The sequence below is a fragment of the Xiphophorus hellerii genome, chromosome 20 (assembly GCF_003331165.1).
Source record: "Xiphophorus hellerii strain 12219 chromosome 20, Xiphophorus_hellerii-4.1, whole genome shotgun sequence".
In the NCBI taxonomy this organism is placed as follows: Eukaryota; Metazoa; Chordata; class Actinopteri; order Cyprinodontiformes; family Poeciliidae; genus Xiphophorus; species Xiphophorus hellerii.
In genome coordinates this window covers 15,018,000-15,035,510 of record NC_045691.1, presented here as the reverse complement: position 1 = coordinate 15,035,510, position 17,511 = coordinate 15,018,000, and the positions used below count along the sequence as shown (strand labels likewise).

The window sequence follows — 17,511 nt, the reverse complement described above, 5'->3', positions numbered from 1 at the left end:
CCGGAGTCAACCGCATATTGAATGTCTCTGACCTCAGAGGAGAACTAGCAGATGGAAAGGGACCATTTATAACCACAACTTTCAAAATAAAGCTCTGCAGATGGACAGATGCAGAATCAACAACTTTATCATTTCTACAGTTTGCTTCACATTTGCTCTGCATAGTTCCAGAATGATGCTAATTCCCAGTTCCTCAGCCTGTTTCACAATGTTTTCATTTGGGGCTGATGATAACGTCATATTGTTCAGAAGCAAAAAGTACTCTGCTAACCTCTTATGTACAGCTAGGTGATATACAGTAGGTTTAACTGAAGCTCAAACTTTAGGTTGACACATATGTGGAGCCGTTAAGGTTCAACTGTCCCGTTTGCAGAACTCACTGATCCATTTATTTTAGTCAAGTGGTTGGAGAAACTACATTTGGGGGAATTTGATCCTGGTTTTCTTGCTGCAATACTCCAACTCCAGGATTTTACAGGAACTCCACTCCTTACAACTAATTCAAGCTGGATCAGTCAAATAAAAAAAAAAATCTGCAAAAAAAAATCAGCTGGCAGGAAGGTACACTTACAGTCTCTACTATAGCTTTGCTTTGTCTCCAAGGCGATGGGCACCAGGAAGTCTCTGAGTGCTTGTATTCAGAAATAGAAATATGATCTTTTTTATTTGTATTGTCCCCCCCATGGGGAAATTCAGACGTTCCATCAACAAGTTAAGGGTAATTAGGAAAAAAAATTACCTAATTATTAAATTGGACAGTAAAGGCAAATATGCAACATAAGATAAATAGTAATTAGGATTTAATTATCTTAGATCATTCTAAAATAACACATCATTTTAAAGTGGAAGGAAAACTTGAGGCTACTTCACTCTGATATCCTTCGATAAATTGCTGTGCAGCCAAAAGTCACCTAATTAGTAAAACTAGTCCACCTTAAACTCAGTATAAATACAGCCATTCTATGAGATAATTAAACAAACAGCATAATAAAGACCCAGGAGGCCCTTGGTGGCTGTGGAGGAGCTGCAAAAATCCTCAAATCAGGTGGGACAATCTGTCATTTAGACAGCTGCAGGGTTAGTTGTGTTTCCACAAATCTGCCTTTTCTGGAAGAGTGGCAAGAAGAAAGTAATTCTTGAAGGAAGTAAAAAATATAATATTAATAAAAATATATATATATTCAGATTTCTACAGGCTACACACATGTTCTGATCAGATGAAACCAAACTTAAAGTTTCTGCTCTATGTGGAAAATCGCGGTGTAAAATTGTCGTGTGCATCACTATAAACAGCAACAAACAGGAAGAACTGTGACTGTGAAAGGTGGATCTGCAAGGTATCGACTCAGTGGGTGTGAATATGTAGACCACACTTTACAGATTGGTATTTAGCAAATAGCTTTAAAAACCTTTTCACTCATATCATCTTCCTTTCATTTCAATTTCATTTCCTGCTCATGTCGGTCTAGCACACAATTCCCAGTAGCAAACATTGAAACTTATGGTTGTAATGTGAAGAAGTTTAAATAGTATTACAACTTTTGTATTAAAACTGACAAGTCACCATCAGACAGATGTAATAAAGCACAATCAGAAACAGTTTCTAAATAGCTGAGAATTGAATATTTAGCAGCATCTCGTACTCGTGCTGTAATGGTGTTCTGCAGATGTTCTTTATGCAGTAAGAGCACTCTGTGTGACAGAAAGCACTCTGGTGTCAGTGTTACTGTAGTTTTAGTGGTGCAGCTTGGCGGTTGCAGCCTACAAGCAGATCAGCACTCGCGGTGAGGTTAATGTGCGTCCTGAGGTGCAGCGTAACAGCCCACAGCACCACGGCCATTTTTACCACAAACCACAGTCGGTCTGGGAGAAATGTACTGCTGGAACCTCTGCTGGTCCCGATTGGAGCCCAGCAGAGGCATCAGAGTGCTTAGATGAGGACTCAGGGGGGACAGAGTGGGGTGAGGTTTACCAGATGAGAAAGGATTCAATGTTTTGCCAGAGGAAAGGCCGACTGTTAAGGGACAGAAAGGCAAGCAGATGCAAAAGAGATGAAAATGTTTGCTGGAGAAAAACAAGGATGAATTTATGGGACGTAAAGTTTTACACTCTATTTTTTTTGTAGCGTAATAATAACAGAAGCCTTATTTCCACATGTTTTGGATGTCAGAGATGTGTGCAGAGCCCAACATTTCTTAATACTCATGTTGCTTTATAAATTAATTTCGGCAGGATATTTTAACACATTAGGCTACGTTTTCAAAAGGATGACATATAATCTTTTTCTGACCTGATAATTACTCTCTTTTGTCCTCATGTAACACCTCTTTCAGTTCATCTCTTTGTATTAGTATATTTCCAGTAATTAGTGATGTCTCCCAGCATGCATGTTGCTCAGAGGGCCTCAAAGTCTCTGTCTCCTCTGACACATCAGAAACAAAAGTCAGAATGATGCAACTTGTTCCCAGTTCTCTGCTGATTTATTTCTTTTCTTGCTTTCCATAGCCAGGGGCTCTGTCAGACTGGCGTCAGATGGGTTATGACTCTTTGCTTCACTTGCCAAAAGTTAATTTTCGCTTTAGTGAGCAGACATTACCTGTCATTCTGTACCTTGGGATGTTGGCATAGTTTTTCGTTTCAGAAACGATTTCAAGCATTTGATCAAAGGGCTTGTTTATCTTTAAAACTGTGCACAACATATTTTCTCATGCAAGCAATTTGAATTTATGCTCCTTGTTTATTGAATCTTTGCTGATTAAAGCCAAAGGCATATGGATTAAGTTTCAGTCAGTTATAAAATACATTCAGGTTATTTGAGATGTGTTTTTTTTTCTGCTTGGGGAAAAATGTCTTCCAATCCCCTGAAAAAATAAAAATAAAACATTTATAAACGGGAGACTCGTGTTTCCCTTGTTTTCAATGTAATGGGTTTTTTTATTAACTGACAACTACCAGGTAATATTGTTGTGGGGTTTTTTTTTAAGCTGAACTCTTCCCTGTAAAGCAAAACAATAAATGAACTGGTGTGTGCATAGCCTGTCTACTTTAAATGTCACTTTTCCTCTGCTTTGTTATTTCTTGCTCTTTTCTCTAATGAAAACATTAGAGGATACACACTGCACACCGTTGCCATGGCCCCACAATCCCATATTGCATATGGCTCCTATTAAAGTCATGTTTCAGCAGACATCTCCGTTTCACTCCTATTCCCCACTGAGACCGGAGCAGTGTAGCTCCAGGTTTGGAAGAGTTTAGATTCAGGATCTCACTGAGACTCTGGAAACCACAATTCATGGGGAGCTCATTCTTAACAAACCCCCCTCAAAGGAAGCAAAATGTCTCCATATGTCACAATTAGGATTTCTTGGGTTGGAAGTGATCTTAAAGTCTCAAGATCATTTAATATGAGACACTAATATTTTCCTTTCAAATGTTTTCTGCGAAAGAAATGTCTGACCTTGTTTAATTTGAATTTGAAAGAGGTTAAATTCAAATCCCAGGAAGTGACCTACATTTGTGCTTACAGATCAAAATCATGTTTTGAACTATGAATACTTATTGTGAATTAATAACTTTTCATAATTGATGGATGTGACTAATTAATGCATAATTCATGTGACTGTTTACAGGGGATGTGTATATCCAACCAACCCAAGACACGAGGAACCCAGTCATCTATGGAGTCTTCTCCGTTTCAGGGTGAGTAATGGCTTTTCTTAACTCTAATTTCAGTGTGAATGTTAGGTGTGTTTTAATGTCTGTCAGGAGTATGTGCTCATTTTTGCTCAGCCAAAGGTGTCTGCTCTTTGTAATGTTATGAATCTGTATTGGTTTGTAAGAATCCGCCTACAAGTGGGAGACAGAAAAGTGAATGTTCAGCCCAGAGGGAGACGCCGTCCTCTGAGAGTCTTTCATAGAGACAGTCAGGTTTTATAGCAGGTCGTCAGTCACTGAAGGTGGACAATGTTGTTGGGTCTTATATTATAGACCCATACATTAACTGTAAAATTCCCAAGAGGCTGCGAACATTTCTAAATTCATTCAGCATTTTAGATAACAACGGTTGAAAGCTCAAGAGGATAAAATTAAGCATCATTGCTTCTTGTTGTCTTTTTAAAGTCTTACTCTCGATAACTCTCTTGCTGTCTCAAGAATTCAAACATTTTGTCATTTTTTAAAATTTCAATTTTCTTCTAATTCTCTTTGAACATCTCTTTGCTTCCTCTGATTGAATTTTTATCACCTTACTGACGACAGAAATTACCAATTTGGACTCTTCTGTCTTCAGTGACAGTATCCACACTAACCGTTTAAAGATCTGATAGTGCTTACTATGATCCATTCACTGACAGTTTTCCAGATTTTTCAGTTTTTGACTAATAAAACAAAGACTTGTCCAATTTCAGTCAGTTGCCTGCTTCCCAGTGCATCTCTAGTTTTCTGCTGACCTGACATACTGAATGTATCATTTATGTCAGTATTGTTTGTGTGACATTTAACAGTGAACACTGTTTTTTTCATGGCCATGAAAAAAAGCTTTGGCTACCTCTATCCACTCATTGGTTTTCTATATAGGCAAAATGGTATAATGTGTAATTCTATATAATGGTATAATGTGTGTGTAAACCTTTCAGGGATTAGTCATTAGTTAGTTATAGTTGGATCAAAACAAAATTTCTTAATTGTTCCAGTAGTTTTTTCTAATGTAGGTAAGATACTGACTACTCATTCATTACCTCATTTCCAAAAATACACACTAACTCTTCAAGATCTGTAAGCTGAGATTCTGTCAGCGCACAGGTCAAGAAAGGTGTTCACAAAGTCATAATAAATGCATTTTGATTAATGTGTTGGAGAAAGAAATACTGTTATTGTTGCAATCGCCATTATAGCCACTGAGAGCATTTAAGCCCAGCTGATAGAACCACATGTGGTGCTAATGATAGGGGCTCATGACACAAGCTACAAACATACCACACTGCTCTGCAGCAGTGAGAGCCTGTATTCTGGCGATTCTTTGGGATATGTGGGTGTTTGTATGTCAGTATGTCAGACAACTTGTCTCTGCTTGAGTCAGTCTGAGTGTTTGTGAATCATGATGTTTCAGCAAGTTCCTGCAAACAGAGGCAGACTGAATATGTGGAAGGAAGTCAGACTGAGAAGCCACAGAGATACCTTGCAGTAATTACCTCGGGGTGTGAGTTAATGTGGATGCTGTCTTGATAATATCTTTGCAATAACTTGTTCTAATCTGTTCTTCTGCAGATCTGTGTTCAAAGGCTCGGCGGTGTGCGTCTACTCCATGGCCGACATCCGTATGGTCTTCAATGGGCCGTTTGCCCACAAAGAAGGGCCCAACTACCAGTGGGTGGCGTACACTGGGAAAATTCCCTACCCTCGACCTGGCACTGTGAGTTCAAAAATAAAGAAAATCAATGTTCATGTTATAAACCGCACTCATGGGGAAATAAAGCAAATGTCAGAGGAGCAGATTTGACATTAAAATGTTCCATCTGTCAATAGTGTCCTGGAGGTACTTTCACTCCCAACATGAAATCCACAAAGGATTACCCAGATGAGGTTATCAACTTCATGAGAAACCACCCCACCATGTACAACGCCGTTTACCCGGTGCACAAGCGCCCCCTGGTGGTCAGAACCAACGTGGACTACGAGTTCACCACAATTGCTGTCGACCAAGTGAGAGCGGCTGATGGGAGCTATGAGGTGCTCTTCCTGGGAACAGGTCAGTGCTGTGAGACCAGAACATTTAAAAATTCCTGTAAAGATACATTGTTGAATGGAATTTTGTGTTTATCATAAATATTTTCAATAAAGCTATTTTCAGTGGAAGGTTTTATAATATGAATTAATATTTTTGGTTCTTCAGATCGTGGGACGGTGCAGAAAGTCATCGTCTTGCCAAGAGACGACTTACAAACAGAGGAGCTGGTTCTGGAGGAGGTGGAGGTGTTCAAGGTCAGTCTAAAAAACTGATCCAAAAACTCCTTTTTTATTTGTCTTATTTTACACAAAGGCATTGGTCAGGCTTTTCCTGACCGATTTTGATTTCTAGTTTTCTTTGACATCTGACTGACTGAGACTTTGACCACTCGTCTTTTTCTAAGGACTACTAAATAGAGAATAATGTGCTGCAGATTATTTAAAGAGGGCATACAGTTGCTCATTTCTTTTAAACAATGTTCTCTTTTTAAGAAAGTTAAATATTATTTTGCAAATTTGTCCTTTATTGTATAATCTCTTATTCTTTTCTTACTTTTCTAGTTATAATTTACCTAGGTTTGGGAAAATTTGGCTAGAGATTTTCTACTATTTTAGAAAATTTCTTCTATTATATGCTTTGACATGTTTGGCAACTTTTTTTCTGTTTTTTCTTACTTTGTGTTTATTTAAAAATTTCATCTGCCACTTCAGGTTCCCACCCCAATCACCACTATGAAGATTTCATCTAAACGGGTAAGTTACCACTAGTTTCATTGATTTTGATTTTGCTGGGACAGCTTAATCTGAGCCCAAGTATTTTATTCATCCAATTAACTTAGTGGGAGCTATTTATCAGATTTATTTAATTTCCAAAATTATTCTGCTCTAAACCATTAGAAACCTGACATATGAAATAATTATTAAATGTCAGAAAAAGACATTCGCTGGGGTATTTACAACCATTTTACTATAAAATGTGTTTCTAAAATGTTTTAATAACTCTCCAATACATAAATTGCAGAATTTATTTTTCGTAATAATTTAACGTTTAAATTTATTGGTTAAATAAATTAGGGACCCACACATATATATTGTTTTAAGCATTCTAACAATGTATATTGTTGCCTTTACTTTTGTGTTTTATATTTTTAAAACAGCTGTCCTAATTGGGTTTCAATAATATTGCCTTCTGATTATGTTTGTGTCGTCATTGCACCCTTTGGTATATTATTATTGGTTATGCTGATACACTCAGCTCTTTTAATGTTTTGTGGATCGGAAGCTGAAAAGTTTTGGAACCACTGATTAATCAAATTCAAACTACTACTTGCCACTAGTTCTGTTTTTGTGTTTGTTTTAATAGCAACAACTCTATGTGGGATCTGTCCTGGGTGTGACGCACCTGGCTCTGCACCGCTGTGATGTGTACGGCGAGGCTTGCGCTGACTGCTGCCTGGCCCGGGACCCGTACTGCGCCTGGGACGGCAAGTCCTGCTCCAGATACTCTGCCTCACAGAAAAGGTGAGATCAAGACAGCCTGGACGTTTACATCCACAGGCTCACATTATCTCTGTGGATTATTGTAGCACAGGATATTTAAAAACCGTGCTGATGCTAAGCTTTATTTTTGGCTGTTGCTTCGATCTCCCAGACGGAGTCGTCGACAGGACGTAAAGTATGGAAACCCGATACGCCAGTGTAGAGGTTACAACTCGAATGGTAAGTTTCTCTGTTGTACAAGATGGATTTCTGATGCAGTTTTCGGTACAAAAGCATTAAGCAACATCTTGCATGTTTCACAGCAAATAAGAATACGCTGGAGACAGTTCAGTACGGCGTGGAGGGAAGCACAACCTTCTTGGAGTGCCAGGCTCGTTCTCCTCATGTTTCTCTGAAGTGGCACCTGCAGAAGGAAAACAGCGACAGGAGAAAAGAGGTGATTATATGAGAAAGGAATTTGGCTCATTTACCCACCTACATTTGTTCAGGTAGAATTTTTGGCTTTTTAATTTTTTTTTTTTTCTTCTTCTTCTTCCAGTACTATTATTTGACAAATTTGGTTTCTTTGCAAATAATGTAAACAAAAGGAAAATATCACATTTTATTTTATTTCTTGTACAACAGATGTTGACTGGTGTCATATAAAAATATCATCTGGATCTTTTACATTTTAGATGCTAATAATCTTATTTCAGCAATAGCGCAAATTATTTTCTAACAACAAAAATCAGTGATTACGATAGGATGAGGAGCTAGATAAGGTATGAAAACTGGCAACAGATTTGTGATTCAGAATTTTTTTTCTAGGTTTATTTACTTTTTGGCCTATTTGTAAATTGCAATGTGAGATGGAAAACAAGCACTTCATATGAAAAACTACCCCCAGTGTAAAACATGGTGGTGGCAGGATCAGGCTGCGGGGATGCTTTTCTTTAGCAGGAACAGACGAGCTGATCAGAGTTGACTGGAGCTAAAAGCAATCCTGGAAGAAAACCTGTTAAAGGCCGCAAAAAGCTGGGGACTGAGGCAACGGGTCACAAAAACCAAAACAGTCAGTCAGAGTTGCAATAAAACACTTGAGAGCAAAGCATATTCCTTTTAAAAATTGGGTTTAAATTGATGTTCACATATGTTCTTTTCCCAGTTTGACTGAGCTAGAGTTATTTTCCAAAGATGGACAAAAATGTAAAAATCTTGTAGATGTGCAAAGATGTGTAAAATCCCAATAAAATACATTTATATTCTAGTTACCAAGAATGCTTTTAAAAAGCACTGTATTCATTTACCTTTTAAACTGATAATTAAATATTTCGTCCTACTTTGTCCCTGTCTTTCCTTAAGTTGTAAAACTTCCCTTCTTGTGCACTCCAGATTCGCTCAGAGGGTCGCATCCTGAAAACCGATCAGGGCCTCCTAATTCGCTCGCTGCAGTCCTCTGACAGCGGCATCTACCACTGCACGTCCACTGAGAAGAACTTCAAGCACACCCTGGTGAAGCTGCAGCTAGTGGTCCTCTCCAGCCGCACAGTCAACAACGTCCTGGTGGATACGGGCAACCCAACCCTCCCCCAAATTCAGTCCAGCGCCTGGACCCCGAGCGTTGGGCAATACAAGGACCTGCTGACCATCCTCAGCCAGCCCGAGATGGGGCTGATCAACCAGTACTGCAAGGACTACTGGCAGAACGGGGACGACGGCCTTGGGGATGGCAAAGCTAAAAGCCTGAAGGAGCTGAAGGAGCAGAAGAAGCCTCGCAACCGCCGGCATCACGACGACCAGACAAATCCAGCTGAGACATGAAGAGTTTGGGTTTTCAGCCTGTCGCGTTCAAACAGCACCATTTGTCTACCTTCTAGTTTCTCCTCACAACCCTCCATTTAAGGGAAATGACTCCATTTAACAGACCCTGCAACAGAAAGCATCATTTGTATGTAACTGTTGGAAGAACAAACACAATATTTATTGTAGGTTGTACAAAGTAATTCTTTATACCTATCTAGAAAACATGTTTTTGTGAATAGATCTGTGCAGATATTGTTATATTATTATTATTGTTATTATAATTATTAGTGTTATTGTTTATGACATTGTGTTATTATGTTGGGAATATCCTTGTTTGGTGTTTTATTTTTTTTATTTTTATTTTTTTTAAATAGCAACTATGACTCTGGACTTTAACGGTGTCCAGACAAGGACTGGAGTGAATAAGCTTCCCATTTCTCTGCAATTATGTCGGATCAATTGACTGCTGGCAGTATCTAAATCCAGAATTACACCAGAAAAGCCTGGCATTTGTTAGGTAATCTCACCTGGACAGCCATTGCAAAGGTGGACACTATTGTACTGTAAATAAAGCAGAGAAACCGCCATTGATGGTGGTAGGAATGCCGACAAACTGCAGCTGCAACAGCACATCACAAAATCCCAGGAACGTGAATTTTAAGCTCTTTCACAGAAGGTCGACGGACCTAAAGTGACAATTGCAAACTGCACCGTTCATATTCTTCCATGATTAGTTGCTGCCAAGTGTTTTTGTTTGTATGTAAGCATCACATCTCAGTGTTGTGTTCTCGGCATCTTGTTATAAGCTGTTTATCTTTGGAGGAAGGGTTCTTTTAATGAAACAGAAGTGGAAAACAGAACATTGCCTTCTCTTCTCTCTCTGTGGAGATGAGTTATTCCAGCAGGCAGCTAAATGTGAGTCTGTGATTAAAAATATATATATATATATATATATTAGAGAAAGCACCTTTTGTTGCCAGATTGGTGATTTTTTTTTTTTTAATCTTAGAAAAGGCTTGTTTCTAAACATATTAAACGCCCTATAAACTACAATGCTGTGGAAAAAGTATTTGCTCACTTTGTGATATTTTGTCACTTTGAGATTTCTGATCATCAACCCATTTTTAATATCAGTTACAAATCTACTGAGTAAATACAACATACACTTTTCAAATGGTTACTTCATTTATGGATTACTTTAGATAAAGTTAAGGAAAAATCTATCTAAACCCACCTGGCCCTGGATGAATATAATCAGTCTTTTACATCTGTGTGGAGAAGATTCGGACGCACATTTTGTTTAAATTCAGCCACATCGCCACATCATCTTTGTCAGATTTACGTCCAGATTTGACAAGGATATTCCCAAAAACTGCCTAATTTTTGAGTCTTTGAGAGATGAACTTGCTGGTGTCTATTGGACCATCGTTCAGTTGTACGACTCGAGTGCTTGAGCTTAAGTTTTTAAAGGTTTTCTCCTAGAGAGTAAAACCTTTGATTCCATCAATTACAGAAAAGGTTCTGAGCATGTCCCAGATCTTTACACTGCTACCAATGTGTTTTGATGTTTGTAGGATGTTCCTTTTCACTTTGATTCCAAATGTAACAGGATTTCAGAATATTTGGCAGGGTCAGTAGTGTTTTTCCTTGGCTCTCTCCCATGAATGCAATGTTGGCACAGTCGGTTTCTTTTTATTGAATGTTGAGCATTGAAGTGAAGTTTGTAGTGATTTAGATGTTGCTTTGGTACCTCCTGGATGACTGATTGATTAGGTCAGCCGGTCTTCCATGTTTTCTTCAAGTGTGGATAGTGGCTTTGACTTTGGTTCATTGGAGTCCAAAAGACTTCAGAATGACTTTATAACTCTTTCCAAACTGATAGGAAACAAAGTTATTGACAACTGTTTGTCCTTGAATATCTTTAGCTCAGGCATGATGATTTTTAAATGTTCTGGCCTACTTCAAAACATTTAAACAGGTTCTTTTGTGATTTTTTGTCCCTGCATAACTTTCACTAATCACAGTTTGGGTGTGACTAGGGATATTGAACTCACCTCTCCAAAGTATGTTAATTACACTTTATTAAAGGGCATAGAGCAATGTTATTATTTTGTCACACTGAGCCAGCTTGTTTTGAATAGTTGTTTTCTCTTTATCAAATTAAATATCCATAAATCCATTGTCTATTCTGGCTTGCTGTTGCAATATCCCCATCAGTCATTGGGCGAAAGGTAAGGTTCACCCTGGACTGGTCATCATTACACCATTACAGAGCAACACACAGGACTAACAACCATGCATACACACATTTATACCTAAAAGCAATTTAGAGAAACCCGTTTACCCACGAGTCATGTTTTTGGACTTTAAGAGTACCTGGAGAAAACCTCCACTTGCATAGGGAGAACAGAAAGACTCCAGGCCAGGACGTAAACACAGGACCTTCTTGCGCCAAGGCAACAGTGCTATCAACCTCAACAAAATTGCTTAATGATCAGAAAAATGTTATACTTTTTCACAGCACTGTAGTTTCTTTTTTTTCCATTCCTTCCATTTTTATGTAAATATTGGTGAAATTAATGTAACCAGTCTATACAAGTGTGCAGATTTATAGTGCTATGATGACTGGTGCTGTACTTTATGTATCATCTGGTTACGAGAGGTTCTGCCGCTCTATTTGTCCTGGTACAGAGCCATCCTTTATTACTGGTGCCACAGACTTCACACTAACTAATGAAATGAACTCCTTTACACAGTAAACATCATGATAACTTGCCAAACCTGAAGAAAAAATTATACCACAGTCTTCAGACAGTGAATTTTAAATGTGCATGGCATGTACAGTGTATGTATGTAGTGTTTTGTCTAAAATGTTGATGTGGATGTCTTTTTATTGTTGTGGGAGTTCAGATCCTTTTTGTTTTGGGAAATGTTGAAAGATCAGAAAGGCTGATTTCATCTTTGAGTTCTCCTTGTCAGATATTAGAAGTAGAGGAAGAAAACAGGCTTGCATATATTTCTACTATGGGAATCTGTTTTCTCTGAATAACTGGTCTGTGAGGTAATGTAAAATAAGCACACTTTGTGGTAATGTAATGACTTGTAAAAACTACTATCTTTTCTTCCTCATCAATGTTGCTAACTAATAAATTAAAGCTCTATATTTTATAATAACAAGTGTTCTCCTTTGTTTAGTCTGCATGGGGATTTAAAGCAGTTAATATTTAATATTTATTCATAGTAAACTTTTTTCTGCATTAGCATAGCAATTAAAATACTTTCAATTATATTAACATTATGAACCACTCAAACTAATTATAACATCAATCTAAAGGATAAATTCATGATGTTTATATTGAGTGATTTTTTTATCGAACATTTAAATAGAATCAGGAAACATCTGTTTATTTCTTAATATTAGGATTTATTTAGGATCAATTAAGACTAATTACAACTTTATTATGAATCAAATTATATGTATTTAATCATGATTACTTACCTGCATTTTGTGGACTTCCTGATTGCAAATAATTACATTAGTACAAGAACAAATGTATGGATCATGTGGTGGTACTTTTTCAGCGTCAGTCCTAGACAGAATATTTTTAATTTTGGCAATATTCTAGAAGTGAAAGAAGGAATCCTTCAACCATTTTTAATATGGGATTTAAATGACATACCTTGGTTAAAAATAACACAGAGGTTATTTACTTCAGGAGTCAATTTGATGCCATCAGGGATCAAGGGATTGACTCAGTAGTTTCTTTTTCAAAGACTCTGGTCCAAGGATGACACTTTCTGTTTTGTCAGAATTTAAAATTTACAGTGGACAAGATTGTATCCAAACAAAATGGGGTTACAGGTAGAAAATTACCTCAAAAGAAAAGCAAATACATTTAGAATCAAACTGCATCTACACCCAGTCACAGATGTTCTATGTTTTGATCCTGTGTATGTCTTCTGATCCAGACTCTAGAGTTAACAAAATAATAACACTACTTTTCAGTTCCTGAGTGTGTAATTAAATATGATGCTGTGATCACGAATGTACACTCATAATGTATCTTCGTGCACACAGACTTGAAAGTGTGAGTAGATTAGGATCCTTAACCAGCTTCAGATTTAGGTCAATGAGATCTGTCTGGTGAAACTGCAAAGCTCTTTAAACACTTCAGAACTCACCCTTCAGGCTGCTGGATCCAATAAGGAATGTTTGGACCCATCTTTGCATTTGTGTGTGCATATCTCTCTGTATTTGGACTACAGGTTGGTGGTTTTGACATGTATTTCCTGATTTTGTGTTGGTTCTAACAATATCATCACATTATCATCCCTCTTGCAGAAATAAAACCACAATGAGTTTTCCACCAGATTTAATTTTTGTTTTGGTCACACCAGAGACTAAACTTAGTTTTGGTAACAAGACATGAACCAAGCTCTTTTAGTTTTACAGGCTTCTCTTTTGAAGGATCCTAAGAAGAGAATGAGATAAGCACTTGAGCCGATGTTCATCTTCCGCTGAGCGCAGCAAAGTACCCTAAAGGTTAGAGCACTCCTACAGTGATGTATGTCTGCTTCCCTTCACACCTCTGCCCTGTAGCTGTCTTGTCCTTGTCCTCCATTGGCCACCACTGGTCAGGTGGGCTGAGGGAGCCCAAAATCCTTCCCTGTGATGGGAAAAAATACTCAAACAATCTCCAGCTGCCGGCAGTTGGCGCATCATCTGCGTGCTTGAAGGCACCGGTCAGACAGTAGCAGGCAAGCAGCCAACTGGGACCTGCTTCCAGTTTTTCTGACACTTGGCTTTTGAAACAGAGGGGCCCAAGCCGGGAAAAGTAGGATGGGGGCCGGAGCTAGCGCCGAGGACAAACACTCCAGGGAGCTGGAGAAGAGGCTGAAGGAGGATGCAGACAAGGATGCAAGGACCGTCAAGCTGCTGCTGCTAGGTACAGACACACCTGTTGGATGAGTGATTTAGAAGCAATGGTTTCAATACATCATAATCTGGTCAGAGCCATTCCCACACCTTAGATGGTTTTAGTGTGCTGTTATTTGAGCTGTAAACAGCTCAACTGTAATTTTACAGTTGAGCTGTAAAACCAAAACCAAAAACAATTGCTGCCTTGACTTTCACAAACAATTTTAGTTCCTGTTTAACAATCATAAAAGCAAATGATGTCGGTTTATGCATTGTTGCAAATAACACACCTAATTAAGGACTAATTTTTTTCTACTCTTGAAAGTCTGTGTGCATGAAAAGATGCAACATATCAAGTAAGAGCTTAATAAACTGTGTCACTGAATTGCTGAGACACTCAGATAATCACGCAAGGCAATCCCTGTTAATCCTGACACAACAGGTTCTTCCGCACAAAGGGCTTAACACTGAAGGACACTGACCCTGAATCAACAAACTAAAACAGAATTATAGCACCTTCATTTTACATCTAATGAATTTCAACAAAACGAGAGAAAGGAAGCATCTGTTGATGTCAGAGTTAGAGTTTATTCTGTAAGCTAATAAAATACAGAAATTACATACAGTCAAATGTAGTTGTGCTGCATGAAATAATTCAGAGTTGTAATATTTGTTGACAGTTGAAAGATTGCACCATCTGAAAATACTTAGTATACACATAATAAACCTGTTTCAGACATTGTTTCATTGCACTGCTTCATCCTCTCTTTATGGTGATACAGGTCAGGGTCAAGTAAAAAGATTAGGGCTGAAGTAAAAAGCATTATGCCTCACTTGTTGGGATCCTCTATTGGAAGACATAGTTCACCTGAGATAAACAGATGTTATTCCAACACCTTGCAAACATAAATAAAAACACCGTTCTGATAAGCATGCTGGTAGCTTCATCAATGTCCAGTTTTTGGGAATGGATCTCCATGTAAGGTGTCTTCAAATCAAAGAAAATGTTGGAATATTCTGATAAAATAGGCGAAGACATCTTCTAAAATGATTTCTTCTCTTTCATAGGGGCTGGAGAATCAGGCAAGAGCACCATTGTCAAACAGATGAAGTAAGAACTTTGTATCTAAGCAGCATTTATTCCTTCCTATCCAAAGCTATATTCAATAGTAATGCTACACTTTCTCCACAGAATTATCCACAAAGATGGTTATTCGCTTGAAGAATGCTTGGAGTTCATCGTCATCATCTACAGCAACACCCTGCAGTCCATCATGGCAATCGTGAAGGCAATGAACACACTCAACATTAACTACGGCCACCCCGATCAACAGGTGACAACACAAGTCTATATAAATTTTAGGTCAAATATTCTAAGTTAAATTTATTGATGTGACTAGTCCACCTGGGTCCTTCCTGCAGGATGATGCCAGGAAACTGATGCATCTTGCAGATACCATTGAGGAAGGAACCATGCCCAAAGAATTGTCAGACATCATTCTGCGTCTGTGGAAGGATTCTGGCATCCAGGTCTGCTTCGACAGGGCTTCAGAGTATCAACTCAATGACTCAGCTGGATAGTAAGCAACAACAAAATTAAACACTGCTCATGTAATCATAAAAATAAGTCCACTGACAGAGTTTAATTTTCACACAGCTACCTCAATGACCTGGAGCGACTGATCCAACCAGGCTATGTGCCCACTGAGCAGGATGTGCTGCGATCAAGAGTGAAAACCACTGGTATCATCGAGACTCAATTCTCCTTCAAAGATCTTAACTTCAGGTGAGTCTACGAATTATTGCTCATTAGTAGGAATTAGGATTGATCGGGTGATCACACAGCAAATCGTCTTTTCTTTTGATCCAGAATGTTTGATGTGGGTGGCCAGAGGTCAGAGAGAAAGAAGTGGATTCATTGTTTCGAAGGTGTCACCTGTATCATCTTCATTGCTGCTCTGAGCGCCTATGACATGGTGTTGGTGGAGGATGACGAAGTGGTATGACAGAGTTGACCAATCCATCTCATAATTTATGGTAAGAAGTAAAAATCTGGGTCACTTAAAAGGTTTTTTACTTTCAGAACCGAATGCACGAGAGTCTGCACTTGTTCAACAGTATCTGCAACCACCGCTACTTTGCCACCACCTCCATTGTACTCTTCCTGAACAAGAAGGATGTGTTCCTTGAGAAGATCAAGAAAGCCCATCTCAGCATGTGCTTCCCTGACTACGATGGTGAGATTTTCATAAACTACTTAGACTCTTTTTTCAATATATAAATGACAGTATCATTGGCAAAACATGATCTAGCTATGTGAAGAATAAACTGGCTACAAGTAAGTTTAGCTCTTCACTTTGTTTGTGGATGTTAAAGTGAAAAAACAACACTTCCTCATTTCATTGCTGTTGTTTTGCAGCCATTCATTTATCTTTTATATCTCCCTGTTGTCCTGCCCAGGGCCCAATACTTATGAGGATGCTGGCAACTACATCAAAATCCAGTTCCTGGACCTGAACTTGCGCCGAGATATAAAAGAAATCTACTCGCACATGACCTGCGCCACAGACACAGAAAACGTCAAGTTTGTGTTTGACGCTGTAACCGACATCATCATCAAAGAAAACCTGAAAGACTGCGGTCTCTTCTAAGAGCCAAGAGCAAATTAAATAAAGGTAAGCAAAGTTAAAAATCATGCAAATCTAACCAAGAGTAAATGTTCTCCTTTCTAACATGTGTTTCTATGTTATTTGACAGGGTAGTGTCTTAGCCCTGTCACATTCCTCAGATTCCTCCTCAATTCTAACATGGGAATGAAGATGGAGACAGTCCTATCAAAAAGCCATCCTCAAACCAGTGAATGCAAAAACAAAAATAACATTTAATTTAATTTGCTGTGTTAAAAACTAAACTTGTAGCTTCGACCAAAGACTCCTTGTCACTGAGACATGAGAATAATCCCGTGCAGATTTTAAGATGAGTTGAATTTTTTGTCAAACTTTTCTCATTAGCTCATCTTTGGAGAGAAATGCAATCTGTAGCTTTTGTCTGCATAAACTGATTTCTTTTCAGATGTACTCATGAATAGACGCAGTGTCTCTAAGCTCAAGTAATCAGACAGCATAAAATTAAAGGGCTAACAAGATGGCCTCACCACCTGCATCTGCACTTCAGCATCAGTTAGACTTTAAGATGAATTGTCATTAGAAAAGGCTTTTTCTAACGACACAAAACAGCACAATTTGTAACACCAGAAGATTATAAATTGAACTTCTGAGAGAAGCATTAGATTTTTTTTTTGGTTTTATGGCAGTAGTTGAAAAAGGGCCATTGTACATAATTAATCAGATTTCTAATGGTGTGTTGTAATACTGTTAATCTATAAACTGTTAAGCTAGATATTAATTTAACCCCAATTTGAATCTCCCTGTCAAAAAGCCTTTGAGTCAACTTATCTGTATTGAAATTCAGAGAAATATAGAAATGTACACATTTGTTTGAATTTATTAAAGCTTCTGTAGAAAACTCAGTAGTGTGTCATTTTTTCCAGAATAAATGTCTTGTTTTTAATCACATCAGGTTCCTGG

At 38.2% G+C, this 17,511-nt stretch overlaps 2 protein-coding genes across 3 annotated transcripts in view; both read left to right on the top strand.

Annotated features, from left to right (window-relative positions):
- The window catches only part of sema3fa (sema domain, immunoglobulin domain (Ig), short basic domain, secreted, (semaphorin) 3Fa), a 56,088-nt gene extending 43,908 nt beyond the window's left edge, over positions 1–12,180 (top strand). For both annotated transcript variants that reach the window (XM_032549609.1, XM_032549608.1), the window contains 9 exons: positions 3,630–3,699; positions 5,266–5,410; positions 5,524–5,746; positions 5,891–5,979; positions 6,436–6,477; positions 7,088–7,245; positions 7,376–7,443; positions 7,527–7,660; positions 8,596–12,180. In XM_032549609.1, coding sequence (XP_032405500.1) covers positions 3,630–3,699; positions 5,266–5,410; positions 5,524–5,746; positions 5,891–5,979; positions 6,436–6,477; positions 7,088–7,245; positions 7,376–7,443; positions 7,527–7,660; positions 8,596–9,024 — 1,358 coding nt within the window. In that variant the 3' untranslated portion in view covers positions 9,025–12,180. The remainder of the gene's footprint in view (positions 1–3,629; positions 3,700–5,265; positions 5,411–5,523; positions 5,747–5,890; positions 5,980–6,435; positions 6,478–7,087; positions 7,246–7,375; positions 7,444–7,526; positions 7,661–8,595) is intronic.
- Positions 12,181–13,685: 1,505 nt separating this feature from the next.
- gnat1 (guanine nucleotide binding protein (G protein), alpha transducing activity polypeptide 1) lies at positions 13,686–17,453 on the top strand. The gene is made up of 9 exons (XM_032549610.1): positions 13,686–13,952; positions 14,993–15,035; positions 15,117–15,258; positions 15,347–15,504; positions 15,582–15,710; positions 15,795–15,924; positions 16,008–16,161; positions 16,385–16,599; positions 16,682–17,453. The coding sequence occupies exons 1-8, from the start codon at positions 13,847–13,849 to the stop codon at positions 16,573–16,575; spliced, it is 1,053 nt and encodes a 350-aa protein (XP_032405501.1). The 5' UTR covers positions 13,686–13,846; the 3' UTR covers positions 16,576–16,599; positions 16,682–17,453.
- The last annotated feature ends 58 nt before the right edge of the window (positions 17,454–17,511 follow it).